At 39.8% G+C, this 23,824-nt stretch overlaps 2 protein-coding genes across 7 annotated transcripts; one reads left to right on the plus strand and one right to left on the minus strand.

The window, feature by feature from the left end:
* Nucleotides 1-799: 799 nt before the first annotated feature.
* rab3ip (RAB3A interacting protein (rabin3)) lies at nucleotides 800-13,782 on the minus strand. Of its 5 annotated transcripts, none has more exons than XM_074626107.1 (14): nucleotides 13,618-13,782; nucleotides 9,126-9,268; nucleotides 8,482-8,598; nucleotides 8,064-8,230; nucleotides 7,021-7,192; nucleotides 6,564-6,659; nucleotides 5,085-5,162; nucleotides 4,794-4,997; nucleotides 4,582-4,710; nucleotides 4,051-4,163; nucleotides 3,919-3,942; nucleotides 3,511-3,610; nucleotides 2,954-3,023; nucleotides 800-2,821 (listed from the first exon to the last, which is right to left on the minus strand). In XM_074626107.1, exons 3-14 carry the CDS (start codon nucleotides 8,569-8,571, stop codon nucleotides 2,739-2,741), a joined length of 1,326 nt encoding a protein of 441 aa, XP_074482208.1. In that variant the 5' UTR covers nucleotides 8,572-8,598; nucleotides 9,126-9,268; nucleotides 13,618-13,782; the 3' UTR covers nucleotides 800-2,738. The 5 variants fall into 5 exon arrangements, with proteins under 5 accessions (XP_074482208.1, XP_074482206.1, XP_074482211.1 ...); XM_074626105.1 differs by having other exon boundaries at nucleotides 13,613-13,782; XM_074626110.1 differs by lacking the exon at nucleotides 6,564-6,659 and having other exon boundaries at nucleotides 13,613-13,782.
* Nucleotides 13,783-16,320: 2,538 nt separating this feature from the next.
* Nucleotides 16,321-23,211, plus strand: proser2 (proline and serine rich 2). 2 transcript variants are annotated; one of them, XM_074626171.1, is made up of 4 exons: nucleotides 16,321-16,451; nucleotides 17,876-18,045; nucleotides 20,820-21,108; nucleotides 21,279-23,211. In XM_074626171.1, exons 2-4 carry the CDS (start codon nucleotides 17,968-17,970, stop codon nucleotides 23,063-23,065), a joined length of 2,154 nt encoding a protein of 717 aa, XP_074482272.1. In that variant the 5' UTR covers nucleotides 16,321-16,451; nucleotides 17,876-17,967; the 3' UTR covers nucleotides 23,066-23,211. The 2 variants fall into 2 exon arrangements, with proteins under 2 accessions (XP_074482272.1, XP_074482273.1); XM_074626172.1 differs by lacking the exons at nucleotides 16,321-16,451; nucleotides 20,820-21,108 and having other exon boundaries at nucleotides 17,906-18,045.
* Nucleotides 23,212-23,824: the final 613 nt, after the last annotated feature.

Genomic DNA, 23,824 nt, shown 5'->3' on the forward strand with positions numbered 1-23,824 from the left:
TCGAAAATATGAAAAGAAAGGCATTGTATTATGTCGAAAAGATAAAAAAAAGTCATAGTATAGTATGTCGTTAATTTCATGAAAAAAATGTCAGTATGTCGAAAATTTTATGAAAAAAATGTCATAGTATTGTATGTCGATATTTTTTTGAAAAAAAAGTCATAGTAAAGTATGTTGTAAATTTTATGACAAGTCATACTATCTCGTAAAATTCAAGAAAAAAAGTCATAGTATAGTATGTCGGAAATTTCTTGAAAAAAACGTCAGTATAGTATGTCGATCATTTTATGAGAATAAAGTAACTTAACGAGAAAAAAGTCGTAATATTACGAGAATAAAGTCGTAATATTACGAGAATAAAGTCATAACTTTACGAGTAAAAAGTCGTAATATTACGAGAATAAAGTCATACATTTAGGAGAAAACAAGTCATAATATTACGAGTATTACAAAAATTACAACTTTATTCTCGTAATATTACGACTTTATTTTCTCGTAATATTACAACTTCTTTTCTCGTAAATTTATGGCTTTATTCTTGTAATTCTACAACTTTTTTTGTGCTGCACGCCGTCCCATCCTCCCCACGTGATTGACTGTTTACAGCGCATGCCCCCTTCCCCAGCCGGAACCTCCATCCAGTGTTGCCAGATCTCGCGAGAGAGAGAAGACCAAAAGAAGCAACTCTTTATTTTTCTCTTAATTTCGCTTTATCCATATTTCATTTTATTTTGTTATGTGGAAAAGGAAGGAAAAAAAAGGAAAAATATATATAACAGACTCCACAGACAGCGTCGGGTTTCCAGAGGTATCACTGTTTTTATTTCAGAGTGTCTGAGAGAAAAGGCACTAAACCAAACCGGGAGAGTGACACTGACTTTGAATGAGAGAGAGAGAGAGAGAGATGCAGGTTTAAATTAACATATATTATAAAGTTTACACAACACCAGGCATACAAACACACTCAACATCCCCACGCACACACACAGCTTACTATCTACACATTTCCTGATTGATTAAATACAGCAGGCTGAAAACACCAGGAGCCGTTAAAGGAAAATTACCCCGCAAATTTGTTTGTCAAAGTATCTCAAAGATTATGTAGTGTTTAACAGCAGAAAATGCAAATGTAGTGTTTAACTTTTCCTTTAACAAGACGACTCTCCTGAAGCTTCACCAACGTCTGAAACCACCCGACAACAAAATAACCATCATAAACTCTTAAAGAAATTATAAATAAACTTTTACTTTACACTTTCATCATGTTGAAAAGACATTTTTAAGCCCCATTCGGACGGGATTAACGTTACAAAGGGAGGTGGGGAAATATTCACTGTGCTCTTTTGTAAATGATAGAGTCAAAGAGTATAGAAGCAAAGAGATGAAACTGTTTTTTTTTTGTAATTATGTCTTATGAAAGACATAATTACAATTAAATTAATTACATTTCAGGAGGACCAGCGAATTTGCAGCTGCAGTGCAGGTCTTGTTAAAATCATCCCACCTCCCCTAGAGACATAAATCCAGTCTGAACAGAACAATGTTTGTACTCATGATCTTCTGATTATCTTTGCATCAACTGTACTTCTTCATATTCCCCAGACTGCCTTCATCATTTGCTACAACATAAATTAAATATAAGCTTATACATGGTTTCACAATAATTGATTGTTTGGTTGTCACATTTTTAGTTACTTGTTCCACTACGACGGAGCAACAGGGCCACTGTTAGGAAACAATGTCTGAGATTTTACAGAATAGATAGAAAACAATCGTAATGTTGTGAAAATAAAATTGTAATTTACAAGACATTTGAGGAAAAAAAGTACATTTTGAAAATGTAGCAATAATTTCAAGGAGAAAAGGGGTCAGTATTTTAAGGTTAGGTCAGAACTTTACAAGACAAGAGGTGTATCTTGAAAATAAAATCAGAATTTGAGGAAATATGTCAATATTTTGAGATAAAAAAGATGCAATTTTGAGGAAAAAAAGTCTTGAAATTTTGCAAATAATTTCATGTTATAAAGAATGAGTCATAAAATGTGTAATTTTACAAGAAATAAAAAGGCATAATATTTTTAGAATACATATATTCATATTTATAATTGGATCATATCTGTCCATAACTTATTTTCCGATTTTTTTTCTCATAAAATTTGACTTATACATGTATATTTTTGGTATTTTTTCCCTTGTTTTATGACTATTCTCATAACATTACGACTTATTTCTAAATATTCAAACTATATTCTCTAAATCTCAGAACAGCGTCTTTAATTCTCCATTGAGTATATTAATACATCAATGTATTTCAGCCCTGTTAAACTCTGATTTAATGATCGACAGTTTGAATTGAATGTGTATTTTAAGAGGGATGGGGGGAGAAAAAAAAGGTGAAAGCTCCTCAGATGAGTTCAGATGTCGACGTATTTCATTAACTTCTCGTTTCATGCCAGTTGTCTTCATATATTGGAGTGTTACACGTTTCAATAAAGTAAATATCATATTTTCAAACTCCACCAAAACTCCGACAACAGTCCACCGACGTCACAGTCCTTCAGTCTTTTTCATGGTGATTGAAAACAACCAGTTATTCTCTCTCACACACAAAAACACACTCACACAAAGGAGGGAGGAGTAGGAAGGACCGGAGGAAGAGGAGGAAAACCAGGAGCAGGTTGGAGGGCGGGGCTTCGGGGTGCAGTCTGCTGTGATTGGAGAGCGCGGTTGTCCGTCGGTCACAGCTGGTCTTTGTAGTAGCCGAGCTTGGCGAAGGACATTTCCCTGCGGAGCTGCATCACCTCCCAGAACATCTGCTCCGCTGCGAAGACACAGCAGGTCACAGGATGGTCACTTGGTTTGTTCAATCATCAGTGGTGGGAAGTATCTAAGTACATTTACTCAAGTACCTTACTTGAGTATTTCCATTTGTGTACGAGTGTGTGTGTCTCACCATCCTGCTGTTTGACCAGCCCTTGGTGGATGTAGCGAATGTAGGTGAAGAAATTACACACTGCTGTGATCTGAGAAAAAAAGACAAAGAGACAAACAAATACGATTTATATAAAAACTGTTTTGATCCAGTGTTTATGAAACAACAAACACGGGATCACTACACAGAGCTCGTGGGTGACATCTGCAGGAGTTAAACATATATTACGCTAAAGGAAGCAGAATGATCCTCATTGAATCTGGGATTCTCCTGGTTGTGAGTTCATCTAACAGATGTAACATACTATTTAAGACAAATTTGATGTGATCCCAATCAAAATGTGCTTTATTATTACTACTTTTAATGCCAAAATGTTACATATTGTAGTTTCAGATTTGTACTAATTTCAGAAAAAATTGCAAATTCCTTGTAAGTATGACGTCACAGAAAAATCTGAGTGTGTTTATGTGGGGGGATAAAATATCTTTATATGCAAAACAGGACCTGAAATAAAAATAAAATGTTATTAGTGAGTATTATTCATCATTTCCAGCCTGTTTGTGTGTGTTGGTACTTACTCTATATCTACAGTACGGAGAAACGTAGTAATAGTTGGACGAATCTCCAAACTTGATTCTGTGCTTACAGGTTTTGGTCTGACCGCTCAGGGCACATTTTCTGTCAGAGACACAAAGAGACGAGTTATTCAGATGTTTTTGCTTCAATATGAGGAAAACTGAATAAAACAAAACAAGACTAATACTAAGACTCAAGGAAGCAAGGAAAGGAAGTAAGGAGAGAGGGATGACTGTTAGACATTTATCAAGGTTGGTCTCATCGGGATGGCTTTGATAAACCTGGTCAGAAGGATTGTTATGAGTTAGAGGAGGCGTTTGGAGGAGCCAGGCGGGTCGAGGAGCAACTGAGGAGAGATTAACAAAATGCTGATGGCAGCGCGAGAGAGAGAGAGAGAGAGTCAGACTTACGTGACGAGCTCGGCCATTCGCCCACTAGAGGAGGAAATTGAGGGAAGATGGAGAGATGATGATGAAAGAATGAAACCTCGATGAAGAGGAGGAAGAGTTTATATATGTGTGTGTGTGTGTGCGCAGTCTCACTTTGGTCCTCCACACTCCACCGCCGAGGCTTTGACCACAGGCAGCGGCTGGAAACCGACCGGCTCCACGCTGAGCGTGTTCTGCTCCACGGCTTCAAGGATGGCCGAACCCAGCTGAGGAGGAGGAGAGGACGATGAAGGACAGCACAGCACAGAGGACTTTAAGTGATATGTTCACAACTTTTCTGTATTAAAGCAACAGTCGGGTACCCATATGTTCATTTCTTGCTGTATTTTTGTTTTGTTTGAGGTTTTTATATCTGTATCTTCCCAGTGGTGTTCCTTATGTATTCAAATCCTAACATTAATATTTTGGTCAAAGTATGTTTTAGCGTCAAAATGCTATTTTCCCTTCAAGCTCTTCTAAAATCGTTTTCCCACATCGTGACCTGACGTAGGTTTCTGCATGATGACGCTGCTGCATTTACAGTATATATATACATCCTTATAGTCATAGACAAACATGTTGAGTGCATTTTCTTCCCCACAAAATAATTGCAAAAGTGAGATCTTTGTCTGCATCTCTCTGTACCTCGCTCTTGCTGAAGGTGAGGCAGGGGTAGATGTCCTCACGGTAAACCCTCTCCAGGAAGCAGCAGCCGCGGTCGAGCGTCGGCGTCTCCTTCCACGCCTTGAAGTCGCTGAACAGCTGACTGTCCACCTGCATGCCCGACAAAACAGCTCATCATCATACAGTAAAGCTGGATGAAGACACGCATTCAAAGTATTATTATCTGGTATTACCTCTCTACACTCCCGTACGATGGGCTGCGTGGCCGACGGGTCGGGCTGCGTCCCCATGATGGCGGAGGAGGTGCTCTTGTTCCTGCTGTGGCCCTTCCTGAAGGGAGTCTTCGACCCTGAAGAGGGGAGTTCGCCCAGCGGGGAGGTCGGGGAGGAGAGCACCAGCGTCTTCAGGGCCTGGACCTCCGCCTGGAGGACGTCAATCTGAAGAAGAGGAGGAGGAAATGTTTATTGAACTGTTATTCAACCTGAGCTCAGACTTGTTCGTGTGAGAGTGTTCAGTGTTGTCACCTTCCCCAGGGCTTCTTTCAGTTGTTTTTCAGCATGTGCCTGTTTGACGTTGGCTTCTCTGACCATCCTGTGGGCCTCCTGGAAAACACACACATTTGATATTTTGGGATATTTTCTTTTTCTTCGAAAGCGGATTGGGTCAAAACTTTTTTTAACAAGGCAATTTTTTATGTCTTAAGACGTTTGTAGGTGTTAATACGACAGAAAGTACCCTGTTAACATGTCAAAGTCTTCCATGCTATTGGTTGGCATCAACATACGAGCCGCTTCTTGACGTCGGGCTGTGCGTATCAGGTACGTATGCCTATGACGTGGTCATGTGGGCTCTTGCTAGTGGTTATGTTAGGGCAACGTAGCTATCACGTGTCTTATACGCAACTGTGAAAAAATGGAAGTGTTAACAGGGTATTTTCTGCTTTATAAATTTGAGATATTAATGCAGTCGCAAACTAGACGTTTTGGCCCAATCCTCGTTCGATACAATAGAAATGTTGGGATTTAGTTTTCATTCTGATAGTGAAGCAGCATCTACACAAGCTCAATGCATATTAAAAGGAACAGTTCACTCTAAAATAAACATTATAAAAACATTTTAGTAACAGAAAGTAAAGCAACTGTTACTGGTTTTGCTGCATACATGTATACAGGCTACAGAAAACACACACAGAAAAGAGTCCCAGCACCTTCAATGAGAAGAACAAGGAGGAGGAATGTGAGGAGAAAAGGAACAACAAGTTGTGAAGGCTAGCCGGACAGATTCAGTCTGCTTCCTGAACTCCGACATCGAACAGCAGAGCAAGCACAGCGCTCGGTGGCAATTTTGAGCGGTGCGCCACACCAAGGGTAGCGCTTCCGCCTAGTCAGGCAGCACCGCTCTCCTCATAGGAAAACAATGGCACAACCAGCGCAGAGCTATTTTACCTTTGCTCATGTGTAGACGGCTTAATGCTAAATCAGTGGAGCGCTCTTAAAACTCAATATTGAGGACAATACCTGGAATCATCTGTGGATTAATATATGATAAATGTTTATTTCTCCCTCACTCTGATGAGGCTTTAAAGAGATCTGTAAACGGTAAAATAAAGATGATTCCTGAATGTATGAACAGAAACGTTGGACTGAAACTAAACTACAAACTGCAGAGATTCAGTTAAAAATCACAAAAGTGCAGAGAGTTGAAGACTGAAGAACAGATCTTTCGTTTGGGTCACGAGCACCAGGGAAGTGGAAAAACAGCCATAGCTGGCATTTTAATGCCTTGATGGAAGATCAAGTAAGATATCCACTAAAACAGCTTCCCAACGACCACACAACGCCTCCTCACATCTCTGCTGCCAAAGAATAAGAACAACATATCATTTTATTCAGTGGGGTTTCTGTCTGGCCGCTGCCTCAGGAGGAGGAAGGGAAACAGGAAACGGGAAGCAGAGGAGACGGACAGACAGGCGGACGGAGGAGGAGGTGTAGAGGCGAACCGACCTGGAAGAGACTGGCGGTGAGCTCCTCCAGCTCCTGGCCGAGCTGGTCTCTGACTTTAGACAACCTTTCACACTCCTCATCCTTCAACAGCAGATCCTTCCACACACACGCACACGCACACACATAAAAACAAACAGAAAACAACACAAAAACAGAAAAACAACCGCCAAATGAAAACACATGAACGTAAAATCATAGCATGGCAACAACAAACAAAGAGATGAAGAAATAAAAATTAGTGATTTGAGGACTCGTTTCCACTTTAAATAATAACAAATAATGAAATCAATGCATTTAAAATAAAAATATAGAATATAACATGATGTTAATGTAAATGTGGAGAGATGAAGTGAAGTCCCACACACACTGTCCAACTGCACAAACTCACACATTCAGTTTTAAATTCATATTCAGGTTAAGACCAGAGACCGTGTTTGTATATGTGTGTGCGTCCTACCCTCTGGGCCTTGACCAGCTCCTCCTTCAGCCTCTCGTATCCTTTCTCTCGGACCTCCATCACCGACGGGCTACGCAGCCGCGACAGGCTGTCGCTCAGAGCGCTGCACTCCTCACCGTCCTCTCCGCACAGGAAGCTGCCTTCGGCGGACTCTCCGTCCTGGCCCGGCACGCTGTGTAACCATGGAAACGACAGCAGTCAGTTATGGATTACAGCCGATCGGAAGGAAGATGTCTTAGACAAAATTGTTTGTGAACGGGAATCTGTAGGTTTTATCAATATTCTGCCACTTGGGCTGAAATTGACAATTATTCTAATCGTCAATTAATCTGGAGATTATTTTCCAGACTAATTCATTTATCATTTGGTCTATAAAATTTCTGAAAACTCCCAAAACATCGTCCAAAACTCGAATATATTCAATTGAAAATGACGTAAAACAGCAACCATTTCTAACCTATATAGAAAAAATGTATGACGCTGATATCGTATTGTAGTTTTGTACTACTGACCCCATATTATATAGTTTACTTATTTATTTATTTGTAACTTTTAAATTTAATTTAATTTTTTGTATGTTTTTCTTACAATTCATTTATTATCATTTATTTTTATGTTTATTATATTTTTTATTTCTTATTTCATTTTTAGTGTCACACAATTTTTGTCACTTTGAATTTATTTATATGTATGTAGTATGAAGTTTTATGGAATCGATTCTGTTTGATTACTAAACGGTACTATAATAGGGATGGGGCTCTGATGGAGCAGAAATAAGGGTATCTGTGATTTATTGCATTTTGTATGACTTTCAATACCAATAAAAAAGACTAAAAAAATGGTGTAAAACAGAGAAAAGAAACAAATCTTTTCATTTGAGAAGCTGCAACCAGACAATATTTTGCATTTCTGCTTGAAAAATAACAAACGACTAATCGATTAACAAAATAACTGCCAATCACCTTGTGATAATCACTTCAAGTCTATGTACCACCGCAGATTATTTTGTTATCATTTGGATTCAGCCTCAGTATTTTCTTTACCTTCCATTGTGGCTGTGTCGTGGCGTGGAGTAAACCGGCTGCGTGGGGAGCTGGTCGGCCCTCAGGGAGGTGGGGCGGCCAGCAGGGGGTGCTCCCAGAGAGTGGGTGCGGTACAGAGTGGTGGGCGGGGCGCTGTGACGGGCAACTTGGCGCTGCTCCGCTTGGTTCTGCAGGACGACACACAGGGAACCAATAAAGACATTAAAAGTGATCAACATTAAGGAAAGACGACCAACTCAAGGTCCTGAAGAGATTTCAGATGGAGGAAAATGATAAGATGAAACCCAAAGATAGCTGGATAACACACTAATCTCTCTTCATGATACAGGGACCTGATCCTGATAATCAAGTCTGTAAACTTCCTAATAGAAATATGCTGATATCTGTCTCTCTACCTGCATGTGATGACTCGACCTACCTGAAGGTCAGGTGTGGTGGGCGAGGCCAAGTTCACCTCATGGAACCCCTCCAGAGTTTCGGCATTGCCCTGACCGCTGCTGCAGGCCATAGCAGCTGCTCTCAGACATCATACACTCTGCAGACGGCAACACACACACACACAACGATGTTAGTGGTGCTGCAAAGTGTTTATTTAAAGTATTCTAATTTAAAAATGTTCAGTGAGCCACACAAGGATGAAAGCTGCTTGCTTCAGTCCAGACTGCAGAGGAACAAAAGGCTTCAAAGCTTTGTTTGTTGTTGTGGTAAACAAAAACGAATCAGCACTTCAAACCTCAAGTATTTTTCTCACTGCCACTTCGCATTTTCATAGTTTGTCTTTAGCACAGAAACACGTAAGGCCTGTAAATCATTAAGTCATTAAGTAATCGATGATGTGTGACAAACATTGATTAACTGTTTGGCACTACCTGGAGAGTTGTGACTGCCCCCTGCTGGACTTTAGGAGTACTCTGACTGGTCTGTATCAATGTTTGCTCCGCATAAAGCTGAGAAATTCAACCCTAAATCATTATCATGAAAATACCACCAAAAATAAGCAACACGATTAAGGACATCTAACCACTGTCATGGTTTTCAATTGAAGGTGTGTGTTCATTGTACCATAGTGCAGCTATGGATGGAGACGCTGGAGGATGGATGGAGGCTCTCAGTCAGTCAGTCAGTCAGTCATCAGACAAACAGAACGGTCGACAGGTGAACCAGTGACTCAGCAAACACTCCGACAGGTAAAGACCGTCCTTAACCTGAGAGAGAGGGAGGGAGACAGAGAGAGGACACGTTCTTTCACAACTATGAACACCTAAAAGAAATCAGGAAATATATATAGTACAGTTCAGATTGATTAAATCCAAGGAAATCATGATGTGAGGTATTTTTTTTATATTTAACTAGCGCTGCAGAATGCTTGATGATTACCGTGATATTTATAGCCCCAATAATCGTAGAGTGAAAATTTGATAGCGACACATCCAAAAGTAACTCCCCTCCTCCTTTTTTCCACTCCCTACTAGTTTATAACACCATAAACTGAATTATTACTGTACGACAGACGGGACTCGGTCTTCACTTTCTGGGTCAAACTCCAGCAGAAAGAAAGAAACAGGAAGTTCACGGCTGACAAGGGAGTGACAGACAATTCCTTTACAGAACATCAAGTCATTTTCATACCAGCGATCCTCTATTATTATTATTATTATTATTATTATTATTATTATTATCATTATTATAACAATCATCATGTTCTTGAAATGCTCCCTTTGTTTCACACTGTCCTACCTTTTGTTTTGTCTACCTCAGCAAGGTGTTTTAACAGCACACCGGTCACACCTGCTCAGCTTGGTGTGTGTTTCTAAGTGTGTGTTTCTAAGTGTAATAAGTAGATGTGTCTCCCACTGAGCATATACACAAAAGATGAAATTCAGCGACTTGCACGAGAAGACAAATAAAGCTGGTGTGACTCAGAAAAACTTACGTCACTCAATTTATTTAAAGATCCAGCTGAGAACAAGGTTTGTGTTTTTATATCATTCTGTCAAAGTCACACCTTCTGCAGATAATCTTAAAATTTGATGCTTGTTTGAGGTGATTAATCCATCATAATTAACATTTATTCCTGTCATTGTTTTGATCCAAGTTTCACTGATGTTGTTGAAAAGCAGCTGACAGCACAGGACTGCTGGTGCATTCAAGGACAATCTGACATCTGAGACTTTCTGAGTCGGCAGCTGAACAGCAGCCTCTATTGATGCAGGGAGTTCTGCTTATTCAAATTGCTTTAATTTGCCTAATTTCAGTTTGCAAATTAAGTGACAATGTACAAAGAACAAAAAAATACATAAATATAACGCCCGCTGCAGTAGGGCTTCATTTAACGAAAGAGTTAAAATTACGAAATCCTAATTTTACTTATTGTACTTTTTCTCATATGAAGCTCCTTCGCTCAATGTTGTATAACTTTTAAATATTTTAAATTGTTTTTTCTGCCATTTATATCTTGAAAAGCACTTCATAACTTTGTTTTGAAAAGTGCTATATATAAATAAAGTTTTATTTTCAATATTTGTATTGAATTTTAACATAACACAAATCAATATGCAATCTTTGACCAGATACTAATAATGAATAAATAATAACATTAATTACAAAAAAACATGAGAAATAATACAAAATAAGTAAGTGTATTATTATTATTATTATTATTATTATTATTATATATTTGTGAAATGTTTTTAAAGATTTATGTCTTCAGTAGAGAAACTAACACCTTGTTAGTTTTGGTCTTTTCATGGGATTTGTTGACAATAACAAAAACATAATGTTTCGCAAAACAGCTGTAAAACAACTTTGCCTTAATAGAAAAGACTGAAATTGGCAAAATTATGATTTAAATGAGAAACTATGTGAACAAAGAATGTGTAAAAAAGATCACAAATATGACAACATATTCAGCAGATACTTGTTGGCAGAGGTCAAAATAATGGATAATAATAATAAACCAAACTAAATTTAACTTTAACGGGGAAACAAAGCACACAAACACACAGATGTCCAGGATGTATTACACATGATGATGGACACACAGAGACAAACACATTCAGGTGACAGCATCACACCTCTCAGTCAAAGGTGAAATCCCACCCGCTTCAAACCAACCAATCCCCCCTTCAGCCCGTCTCCATGGAGATCAGTCCAGGAGAGCGTGAGGTAACCTGACACGCTGAAGGATGCTGGTCATGGATCCAGTTACTCCAGCAGCCCGGTAAAGGCTCATCCCGTATGTTTAGAGGGTTTATAACGCAGCTTTATGTCATCTGAAACACTGACAACGACTCACCCAAAGAGCTGAACTGATGTTAAAGGAAATAATAATAACATAATTAATAGATATGCCACATAAATCAGGTTTTCGCTCCGTACATTGTTAAATATTCTTTGATCATATATTTGATCATAATTGCGTTGGTTTGATTTTGGCCCGCCGGCGGACCCGGATGCTACTCTGTCTTTTGAAGGTTGCAGCCGGCTCAGTTTTATGTCATACTAGCTTTTTGTGAAGGAGGCTGAATGACGCTCCAAAGTTACACTAAATTTTGGTGAGGAAAAACTGTCATGTCCATTTTCAAAGGGGTCCCTTGACCTCTGACCTCCAGATATGTAAATGAAAATGGGTTCTATGGGTACCCACGAGTCTCCCCTTTACAGACATGCCCACTTTATGATAATCACATGCAGTTTGGAGCAAAAACTAAGTTGTTTTTTTTGCATGCATAACAAATACTATATGTGAATTTCACCTATTCTAAAAAATATGTGTATTTGATTATTTCTGCATACTGGGGTCCCTAAATAGTCTTGAATAACATAAATTGGGTATCACTGTAAAGCTGAGACTCTTGTGGATCCAATGAAAAGAAACTGACAATAACCGGATATTTTCAGGTGGAATTTCATTCATTCATTCATTCATTCATTCATTCATTCATTCATTCATTCATTCATTAATTCTCACCGTGCAATATCATTTTCCACTTGTGCAATTTCGTTAATAGTCTGTTTATCGTCAATACTGTATATACTGCTCCTATTTTTATACTTCCTTCTATTTAAATGGTTCATATTTTGTTACACTTTGTTTAGCTCTTTTTTTACTGTTTTAGCTGATGCATCTTGTTTTTTGCACTTTCCCCTTTGCTGCAGTACACTGCACATTTCCCCACTGCGGGACTAATAAAGGAATATTTTATCTTATCTTGTATGTTTTATTGATGTATTGTGTTAGGTTTATTGTATGTAACTTTGCTGTATTTGGAGAAGCCAAAGACAAAAACGGGACAACAGTCAATAAAATCTATCCATCTATCTAGGTATAACTTATCTGTAGTGGTATTAAAGATACTAAAATGTTTATTTTGGTGACACCTGACACTAATCTCTGCACAAAAACTGCAGCGACTGCAACAAAACAGTAACTCAGTTTAAACTGACAACAGCCTCTCTGTTCTAGTGATGTGTCGGTCGTGAACGAGCCGGTTCATTGAGCCGACTCTTTAAGTGAACGATAAGAGCCGACTCCCGTCCGATAGCCGTTAGTTTTTATTCTTTTTTCTTTAATTAATTCAAGGCAGAATGATAGGACGATCTTCGTTTGCACTGTGTTGCGTTTTTGTTGCGTTTGGAGTTGCTTTTGAGTTGCGCTGCGTTGCGTTTGCGTTGCTTTTGCGCTGAGTTGCGGTGCGATGAGGTGCGATGCGGTGCTGTGCACGAATAGCAGACAAGATGAGTGACAGTTGGAAACAAAGCAGCATGTAAAATTATGATATTCTGGAAATTATAAGGTTTAGTATAATTATATTGAATAATTTAAGTGATATATGTGCACACACACTAATCATAGGTCAAAACAGTGCTGAATTTGGCTGAATTATAAAAGGCATAAGTGGTAAAATGAAGAGCCGTTTGGGAGCCGAAAGAGCCGGCTCTTCTCTTCTTGGTGAGCTGAGCCAAATGATCCGGCTCACTAAAAAGAGCCCGAATTCCCATCACTACTCTGTTCATTCACAGCTAGCATGCTAGCTGGAGCTACTACAGCCTGCTGGTTATAATGCTATCTGTATGCAGAGGCAGCTAGAGACAGGGTTAAAAAGCTACCTGGTGTTATCTGACACTACCTGCATGAAAGATGCATGAACCCTTCTCTGTGTGTCAGCTGAGGTTTCGTTGCTATGTCGAGCTAACGGTGCTGTTAGCATCAGATTAGCTAATTACCCCGCTTTCATTATCGGACAACAAAACCCCCCCAGCTAATGTCTAGCTAATTCCTCTAATATGACTCGAAACAAAGGGGATGTATGGTGAATAAATACGACCTTAATACCACAAGGTGTGCTTAAATAGTGACAGCGAGAGTGTGTGGTGGTTTAGTTGTGAGAAAAGGGGAGAAATGGTGCGACAGACGGCTCAGTGTCCGATAATGGAAACATTTAGCTAAATGGTGCGTTTACGTGTAGCTAGCCAGGCTAAGCAAGTACAACCCAATTTAGCAAATGATAAATACAACAGCAGTAATAATACGTTAGGTGCGGACTCACCGGACCTCTGTGTGGACAGCAAGCCGGACCGGTGGGTCTTGCTCCCCGGTAACGTGCAGAAGCAACCCGTTAAACAGACAAACGGTCACACCGGAGACACACCGGAGAAGGTTGTTGACGCAGAACCGGAGCAGCTACAACTGACGGGAGGGGCGTTTAGGTACAACTGGGAAACTAGCAAATCATCATCACCTTATTTTTGTGTTGAGTTTATTTATTTTATATCATCATTTTTTTAATCATTTTTTATTATCCTATATATATTATCAAACCAGTAGTGTTATCTATCAGTGCATAGCCTACATATAAGGAAGCACATTGGCTATATAAATCTTATTCCTATTATAATTTATTTTAAAGACAATTTTAATGTTAATTGTCAGTATTGAATGTTTCTTTTATTATTCCATTAAACACTTGTTGCTGTACAGAGTTAGTGAGTTCATTTATTTTATCATCATTTTTTAAATAATTTTTTATTATCCTAGATATATTATCCTACATATATATATATACATATATACACACACACACACACACACACACACACACACACATTATGTGTGTATATATACATATATATATATACATGTATATATATGTATATATACACACACATATATATGTATATATACAAATATATATATATATACATACAGTATATATATGTATATATACATATATATATATGTCTGTGTGTATATGTATAAATATGCACATATATATATATGTTTGTGTATATATATATACATATATATATATATATATATACAGTATATATATATATACAGTATATATATATATATATATATATATACATATATACATAGGATAATATACTGTATATAGGATAATAAAAAATGATAAAAATAAAATTAATGAACTCAATAAAATTGTACAACACCAAGTGTTTAATTACATAATAAAAGAAACATTCAAGACTGACAATTAACGTTAAAATTGTCTTTAAAAAATAAGATTTATATACCCAATGTGCTTCCTTATATGTAGGCTATGCTTTGATATATAACACTACAGGTATGTAATTTATTACGTATATATTATAAGAATAAGAGAGATTTAAGATTTAATTGTCACATAATCCGTCCATGGATAAAACTGAAGGCTCCAGAAAACAACGTCTAAATGGATCTCGGGGTGAAACTTTTTCCAGGGGGAAGAATGAAATTTCCTTCTGAATTTCATACACTTTCAGAGAGGACATTGTTTATATTCCCTAAAAGATCCTGTATCCATAATATTATACTGTAGTATTCACCACAGCCTGTACAGTATGAAGGAATGAGCTACCAGGCTGCAGCCAGCAGGTGGCGCTCAAAACAAACAAATCATGAGTGTGAAGTCATCTATTCATTTTTTAAATTAATTATCAAGTAATTAAGTACATTCTCTGATGTTTTTATGTCCTAATAGATGAATATTTGCAAAATGTATGCATCAATTTATTTAATTTGTTTAATTGGCAATTGTTTATGTGCACTTGTATATCAAAGACCACTGCTTTATCTCATTATTCAAGATAACTTATCTTAGTTATCCAATTATCAAGATATCAAATTGTGTTCCTGGAGCCTTCAATATATATTTTTAGATTAAATCTTAGATAATGGTTTAACCTAAAAATAATATATGTTATCTTGCTGATTAAACCATTTTCTTGTGGTGGAAGAAGTATTAGTATTAGTAGATCCTGTACTAAAATAGCAATACATACCTCAGTGTAAAAATACTCTATTACAAGTAGAATTGTTGCATTTTAGTACAGAAGTATTATCAGCAAAATATACTTAAAATATCAAAAGTAAAAGTACTCATTATGACGCAGAACGTTCTGGCTCCACCGCACGTTTATGCGCGCACACTCCACACTGCAGAAGAGTTAGTTTAGCTCTGAGAATATCTAGTGAATGTACAGTGGACGCTCGTGCAGAAATAAATGCTGCAGCTCCTCCAGACCAACAGAGGTTTCCCGTGTCTTGTGAAGTGACAGGGCTCCGCAGCGAGAAACAGTATCGTCTTCGACCGGGTGCCGGTGTCTCCCCTGTTCCCTCCGACCGCGGTCGGGAGGCTGAAGCAGGAAAAGCCAACACTAGGATCAGCAGTGATTCATGGAGAGACCTTCGTTTGGTCAGCTAACATTACTGCCCAGCAGGTGAAATATAGAGTGATATTGTGGTTTTAGCTGACGTGTGTCGCCTCACTGTTTTGAGCGATGCTCGTTCATGTCTATTTAGAGCGAGCACAAGCGCGAGCAACAGGATGCTGACTTTCGTTGACTTAACGGCCACAGGTGTCGCTGTTAACAAGCAATTCTGATTCTTACAAACAGTCCCTTTAACACAAATAAAAGTGATCACTCAATGACAAGCAGTGTTATCAGGATACAAATTCTTCTGAAAACATGGTAAAAGTTAAATGTCCCACTGTTCCTGAACCCATCCTAGTGAAACTCTGAGGTGGGGGAGTGAGATAACTTTCCACTGTGTCACTACAGTCACCTCCCAACAGTTGTTCACACACACACTTGAATGAAAACACACACACACACGCACACACACACACACACACACACACACACACACACACACACACACACACACACACACACACACACACACACACCCCTGAGGCTGTGGGTGGAGTCTCCTGGTGCTTTAAAAGTGGTGTGTAATGTGCCACTGTGGTGTCATTACACACAAGGAGCTCTCCAAGCGCATCTGGACCTTTAAAGATAAATGCTGATGCTGTCTCTCTGAAGGAAAAAAGAAACGACTCTAACGTTTTGTTGGTTTTATTGATGACTGATCTGAGCTGTTGGGTAAGTTACTGTGTAAAAATACTTTGAGTATTTCATTTTACTGGCATTTTTCCCATGTGTAAAGCAGGATTATGGGGCTTATATTTACTTTAACTCATGGAAAGTCACTTTATTATTTCTATGATAGTCCTGCAGATACTTGCATCATTGTTTTTTCTTCATATGGATTTTAGTTTTTTTTGCAATATATAAATAGTAGAAATAATTGTTAAATAAAGTGTTATATATATAGTATATATATATATTAGTATATATAATTTTAAATTGAATTTAACACAATTGAAAGTGTTTCTTTCTTTCACAAATGATGGAACAACTTATAGTTTTCTTTCTTTTGTGTTCGTTTGTGTCGTTTGGGTGAATAACGCAACAAAAATAAAAAATAACACTGGGTCAAAGTGTCCAATATTTTACTACCAATACTGGATAAATGTAACCCAGTCGGTGACACTAAAACTGAATCAAAATGGGTAAAAAATTACTTTTTCTTTATTTGAACCGAAGAGAATGATTTTTAAAAATGACATAACACTTGGTAAAAAATGGGGTTAAATTTATGGCCCAACATAAATGTAGTTATGCTATAGTTTGGCTAAATAAATCAAGCCATAGTCTTGGATTTTATTTGTAACTTTATGTTTTACTGGTTCAATTGAACTTCAGTGCTACACTGACCCAGGACAGAGTATCCAAGAAAGTTCTGGTATTACCAGTCAGCTATTGTTCTTGTCAGCTCAGTTTTTGCTTTTCGGCTTCAAACCTCAACAAGGAACTTTTTTAAAATTCTTCTTCTTAAGTTTTTATCAGAGTAGCATCACCAGAGAGGAATGTTTTGTTTAAAAAAGCCTCACCGGTTTCGGCTTCAGGAGCCGGTTTTACAGCTACCTGTTCCAGGTGAACTGGTCCATCAGGTGCGTCTCTCTGCTGGGATGCTTTAGAGTACATTTACTCATTTTGAGGTATTTGTACTTTCCATTTTATGCTACTTTACACTTATACTCCACTACATTTATGAGGGAAAGATTGTACTTCTTACATCCCCACATTTATCTGATAGATATAGTTATAGATAAATAACGCAAAAAGAGGTAAAACTCTCCAATAAAACAAAAAAATAAAACCCAACATTTTATTAAAAGCCATAAAATAAATATAAATTTGTGCATCAGAACTTATTTTTTTTCGTCTTCTCTCTCCCATTAATTATCTCACGACCCCTCAGATTTATCTGGTAAGCAGCAACATAATGAGTACTTTTACTTGGAGTATTAATGCAGGACTTTAACTTGTAACAGAGTATTTTTAGTGTTGTATTGGTACTTTTACTTAAGTAAAGGATCAACAGCTCTGACCTTGATTGACCTCTTCCCTCAGTCAGTTGATGGCGTTGTTTGACGTCTCGTCCGTCCCTCTTTTCTCTCCAGACTGTCGCTTAAAGAAGATTAGATGATTCTTCAGAGCGCGAGGAACACCGGACCCTCAACGAGATGTCCCGCTGACCTCTGACCCTTGCACCATGGACGTCCGTCTGCAGGGCAACCCTCAGCTCCACTACGGGGTCAACGGGGGTGCTGGTCGAAGCTCCAGATCAGGCGTGAGTTATCTGAAAACCACTGAAGTCAATCAATACTTTACAAGACTTGAGATATTCTTGTACTTTAGTGTCATTTTGGAGGTTAAAACATCTTCCATATACATAGATGAGATCCTTGCACTTTACGTCCTTTGAGTTCTGTAACAGCCTGACGCAAACATAAAACAAAAAAAATTTAATTACGTAAAATAAAGTTATATTAAAACATGCAAAAAAGATATTCAAACTTTCTTGATGTAGTTAAATGAAGGGGCTGGTTTCATATTTAACATACAGAGATGGAGCGAGATTTCAGTCTTCTCATCTAACTCTTGGAAAGAAAGCAAATACTTCATTAGTGAATTCACTAGTTTGAGGTAAAAGTGAAATAACTAGTTTTTCTTTACAGTGTAAATACAACTTGAGAGTAACATTTCTGGACAGTTTGACAATGAAGTGTTTTGATCTCAGGCGGTCTTTTACTACAATTACACCGCCACCACCAGACAGAAGGAAGCTGCTTATTTCAGGGCTATTTCAAGGTGATGACCTTCAGCTCGCGGTTGACATTGCAAACAGGGTTTGTTGCTGACATGACGAAAAAAGTGCCACAACAAGGTACAGGGTCACACATACAGACAAAAACACACACAAAGACACCTGTGCAGCAACACCCAACTGAAACCAATACGAGATAAACACACTGATCTGCTGGTTTCAGCTGCAGTTGAATCATGTCTATTGTCATGTAGTAGCTCAGGACCTAGAAAACTGCAGCTCGACCGGTTTGGTTGTGTTGTGCGTCGATAATGAATGTCATCCCCCAAGGCGTGCGAAGGGATTAAGTTGTTAAGCAGGTGTAATTTCTCAGCGTCCGTGATGACTTGGTGCATTGTGTAAACACAGCGCAGAGGCCTCGGTCAGGGTGAAGTACAGTTTGAATAATCAGCTGTTCATCTGATATACACTGAGTGTGTTTACTGTGTTTAAGGAAACAATAGAACAAGACTCGACTCTATTCTCCAGAACATGATGGTGTAATTATATAAACCTGTGTCCCCAGTGATGGCCAATAAATCAGCTTTATTTACTTTATTATCTAATTATCTAAAATAAACTTATAGGAATATTTTGACGCCTTGGGAAATACACTTATTTGCTTATAAGCAAATGGTGGCTTATAAGCAAATAAGTGTGTAAATGCGCCCAGGGTTAGATGAAAAGATACATATTTAGGCTACTGTGGGCTACAGACAGCACATATCAAACAAACGTGGTTATGTTTTAATTTTTTAAAGGAAAAAAAGACTGTTACGTAGTTAAGATGCATAAATACTCGCAAAAAAAGAAAGGTTTCTGTAGTTTAATCCAAATGCTATAAGTGTGAGTAGCCTAGAACGAAGAATGAACTCAATTTGATGAGTTTAGTTAACAATATCGCATTGAACTAAATTTAATTTCATCAAGTCAATAATACAAGATCATTTTCGTTGCAGACTCAGATTCATCACAGCGGGAAAAAGTACTTTCAAAAAGGGGGCATATACTATAGCTGACAAATGGTGTATCTCCAAAATGCGAACTTTTTAAGAAGTAAGCAGAAAAACAGCCTTTGTTACGGCTTGATGACAAAATTATCTTAAATAAGAATCCATTTAACTATATTTTCTGGAGCTTCTCACTGCTTTAAATCAGTGAATCGAGTTACGGAGGTGGTTGAAAGCTCCAGAAAAGCTAGAAAGTGGAACTCGAGTTAAGATTATTTTGTTTAACTGCTGCTGGCACACTTTAATAGGCTACTCTATCAAAAAGTAAGCACAACTACAAGCCAAGTATACCTTTTTGTAGGCCTATAAGCCAAGTATACTTAGACTTTTCTGTTTACTTGTCAGTGTGAGCCAAGTTGTTAAGTATATCTCTGATAAGTACATAAAAAGTAAACTGAAAGTATACTCTTTTATTTTAAGCCTAAAAGAAGTATACTAATAGCACACTTGAATAAATTTATTTTTGGTAGGGGATGTCAGGAATAAACTTATACTTACAAAACAATAAGTATTAGAACAGATTTTACTGCGAGTACTTGCTTACAAGCAGGCTCATGTTTTTTTGTGTCTCTGAACTGCAGTCCTACTTCCACCACTGTGTATTTTTAGGTCAATTACACATTGTTACAAGGGATTACCTATTCCCTACGGCCATGCGGTTTGGTGTTTTTAAATAGGTGGACTCGATCTTTAACAAAAACCTCAAAGTGGAGCACCAAAATCAATAGTCACCGAGGGATGTTATTGGATAGCCCATTGTGTTGTTCTTCAATGGCAGCCCTGTGTGGAGCTGGACAGGTAGCCGTGGAGATGAAGCAGAGAAGAGAGGGACGTTTGAGCTAAATTTAGGGTCGGAAAGAAGTTTGGAGGGTTGGGATGCGGGAACAAACAGGCCTGTGTTCAGTCTGTACACATGACTACTGTATGAGAAAGTCAGAACATGGGGTTCAATGATGAAGTTTCAGACAAGTTCCCAGTTTAGAAACCCCAAATAAGTACATTTTAAGCACCAACTTCATTAAATCTCGCCCTCTCTTTGTATATATTAGTCTATTTTGAGAAAAACGATTCTAAAAAGATGTTGTTTTGTATGCTTGGTGTCTATGGTGATTCATAATTAACATGACTGATCGATGGCCTGTATATCAGGGAACTAGAAACGACCTCAGACTCTGACGAAGGCAAGATAGCAAAAAAATGAAATCCCACCATGTCAACTAATTTCCTACCGTCCCTTGGCGTCAACAGGACGATGATGCGCTGAAGTCCTTGAGCCAGGAGGAGCAAGAGTGCCTCCAGTTCTTCGAGAAGACCATTGACTCATTGGAGGAGAGTCTGGAGGAAAACGACCAGAGGAGGACCCCTACAAGCAGCAGCCGTCCTATCAGAGTCAACAGACCCCAAACCTCGCATCCCATTATGTCCTCCCTCTTAGCCAGACATCCCAGTCCCAAAGACCACGATATCATATACCTGGTCCGCCCAGAACCGGACTTTTTGCAGACCAAAGAGCCCATCTTCAATCCCACCAGTCCAGGTAGCGTACCGCAGTCTTGTATACAGGTTCTGGAAATTCTTAATTATGGTGTACATCCGTTACGTACTGTAGCTGCCCTTAAGTTGCTAAAAAACCCAAACTAGAGCTCTAAAAGGGACTGAAGCTTGTAGTCTTTCCCAGATTTTCACTTTGCAATTTGTTTCTCCCAGATTTTCAGAGTATGATGCAGAAGGACAACTTGCCTTCAGAGTACAACCCTCCCCTTCCAAGTGGCAGCTATGGGGCGACAGACAGCCCCTCCTCCTACCACCCACCAGGCTGTATCCCCACCCCGGTCCTGATTGCCCAGCAGATAGCAGAGAACCAGGCAGGTGGAACCTCTAACTTCACTCGCACCCCATTCCTCCGCGATAGCAGCCAGGAGTCCGACAAGTCAGTGAGCCCCAGCAGCGATCTTCCTGTTAGGCATGGTCCTTCTACCTCCACTAAGCCTTCCCGCTTTCCTTCTAACATCAACATTATCCACGGCAACAAGGAGCACCAGAACCCGTCGCAGGGTAATGTGAACATCCAGGAGAGACGGGCGCAGATGCTGGCAAACCTAACGGGAACGTCAAACCCTCTGCTGCAGGAAGATTCTCATCTGGCCGTGGAGCAGATAGATCGAAATACTCCCACTCGCAGCATTTCCTTCAAGGACCCCTCACCAGCCCAATCCAGGTTGGAGGCCCTGTCTAAGCTGGGACTGAACAGGAACCGAGCTATGTCTGACGGTGTGTCGCTGCTCACCAACCCTAACAGAACCTCTCTGGCTCCTCAGAGAGGTGCAGAAACCAGTGCCAAACCTCTGGAGGCCATTGCTCCCCCAAAAATAGAAACCAGCGCCAAACTTCTGGAGGCCACTGCTCCCCCAACAACAGAAACCACTGCTAAACCTCTGGAGGCCAGTGCTCCCCCAATAACACCAACAACAGGAACCTTCGCCCAATTGCCAGAAGTCAATGTTACGACACCACGTCTGAGTCCGTTTCAAGTTGATAGAAAACCAGAGATTCTGCAGACAGAGTCCTCCAGGATGCATGAAGATAGAAACCGGCAACCGAGCCCTTCGCCTCCAGCAGTCACACCGAGCAGAAACCGGCAACCGAGCCCCTCGCCTCCAGCAGTCACACCGAGCACAAATCGGCAACCGAGCCCCTCGCCTCCAGCAGTCACACTGAGCACAAATCGGCAACCGAGCCCCTCGCCTCCAGCAGTCACACCGAGCAGAAACCGTCAACCGAGCCCCTCGCCTCCAGCAGTCACACCGAGCAGAAACCGGCAACCAAGCCCCTCGCCTCCAGCAGTCGCACCGAGCAGAAACTATCCACCTCCTATGGAAGATATGGCCTCTTTCCCCCCTCCGCCTGAGGTCACCTCGCTGGAATCAAACAGCTACGGTGGGAAATCTATCGTGGTCAACCCTTCTGTTTCCTCCAAGAGCGAACCAAGAGCTCCAACTAGCCATGAACCCAAAATCCTCCCAACTGCGCTGGCTAACCGCACCGAGTTCAACCCATACGGAGGAAAAACCAAAGTCATGAACCCTGCTTCTGTAGCCGCGACTAGGGGCCAGCTTCCCGACATCCTCAGCTCCCATATCGACAAGAGTCAAACCTTGCCCGCCAAACCAGAGCCGCTACCCACTGAGCTTAACAGTTACGGAGGAAAGAGCCGAACCTTCAACCCTTCCTCCGCCGGGATGAATCGCCCTTCAGTCAGCCCGGCAAAGAGTGTCAAAGCTCCAGCCCCAACCCCGGCTCCAAGGCCTCCTCGGCACTCCTACCACGGCGTTACCCAAAAACCAGCGGCGCAAGCCTTGTCCCATGAACACAGGCAGAGATCCAGCTCCATGTTTCGTCCCCAAGGCATCACCGTGCAGTTTTCTGGACGAGGGGCGATGGACGAATCGCGCAGGGATGCGTTGAGGAAACTGGGGCTGTGGAAAGACTCTTGATAAACTATGGAAATGAATTCGTCAGTCTCCACCTGTTGAGCCTGAATCTCTGGTGTGGTGGAGGTGGAATGCTAAGAGTTTCTCCACGTGTGTCTGAGTGTGAGGTGTGGTTGGAGACATACTTTTACAGAGGAATGGACCTGCACAGCCAGTTCTCACTTCCTGGCAATAAAAAATAAAACTGACAAAGAAGTGTGACGTGGTGCAGCTGCTGCACACTTAAAAACTGCTTTATGTTGCCTCTGATCCAAGACATCATATACCTCCGCACAAGATATTTTGGAATGAACTGATAATGTAAAGGGAAGCATCCTCTTTCTGCGGGAATCAAATTTTTGGTCTCCCATCTCACCTTTGTTTGCCTACAAACGAGGCTGATTGTGAACAGCCAAATTTCTTAAATCGGGGTTAAGGTTAAACACGCTTTCAACCATTTCACAAGGAATAGTAGGCCACAGGTCCAGTGCTCACAGAATAGGGCAATCTTGTAACAGGAGAGACTTCAGAGACCAGGTCTAAAGCACACTGATTAACGTTTTGACATTTCGACGCCAACTGCGTCTTCATCAGAGTCAAAAGGCTCTAATGAAGACGCAGTTGGTGTCGAAACGTTAGTCTTCTAATAAAGTTGATTGCCTTAAATCCATGTGCTCCAGTGTGCTTTGGACCTGGTCTCTGAAGTCTCTCTTGTTACAATATCTTTGATATTGTCAACAAATCCCATGAAAACACCAAAACTAACAATGGGAGATCAGTGGG

Source organism: Sebastes fasciatus, chromosome 23 (genome assembly GCF_043250625.1).
Source record: "Sebastes fasciatus isolate fSebFas1 chromosome 23, fSebFas1.pri, whole genome shotgun sequence".
Classification (NCBI taxonomy): Eukaryota; Metazoa; Chordata; class Actinopteri; order Perciformes; family Sebastidae; genus Sebastes; species Sebastes fasciatus.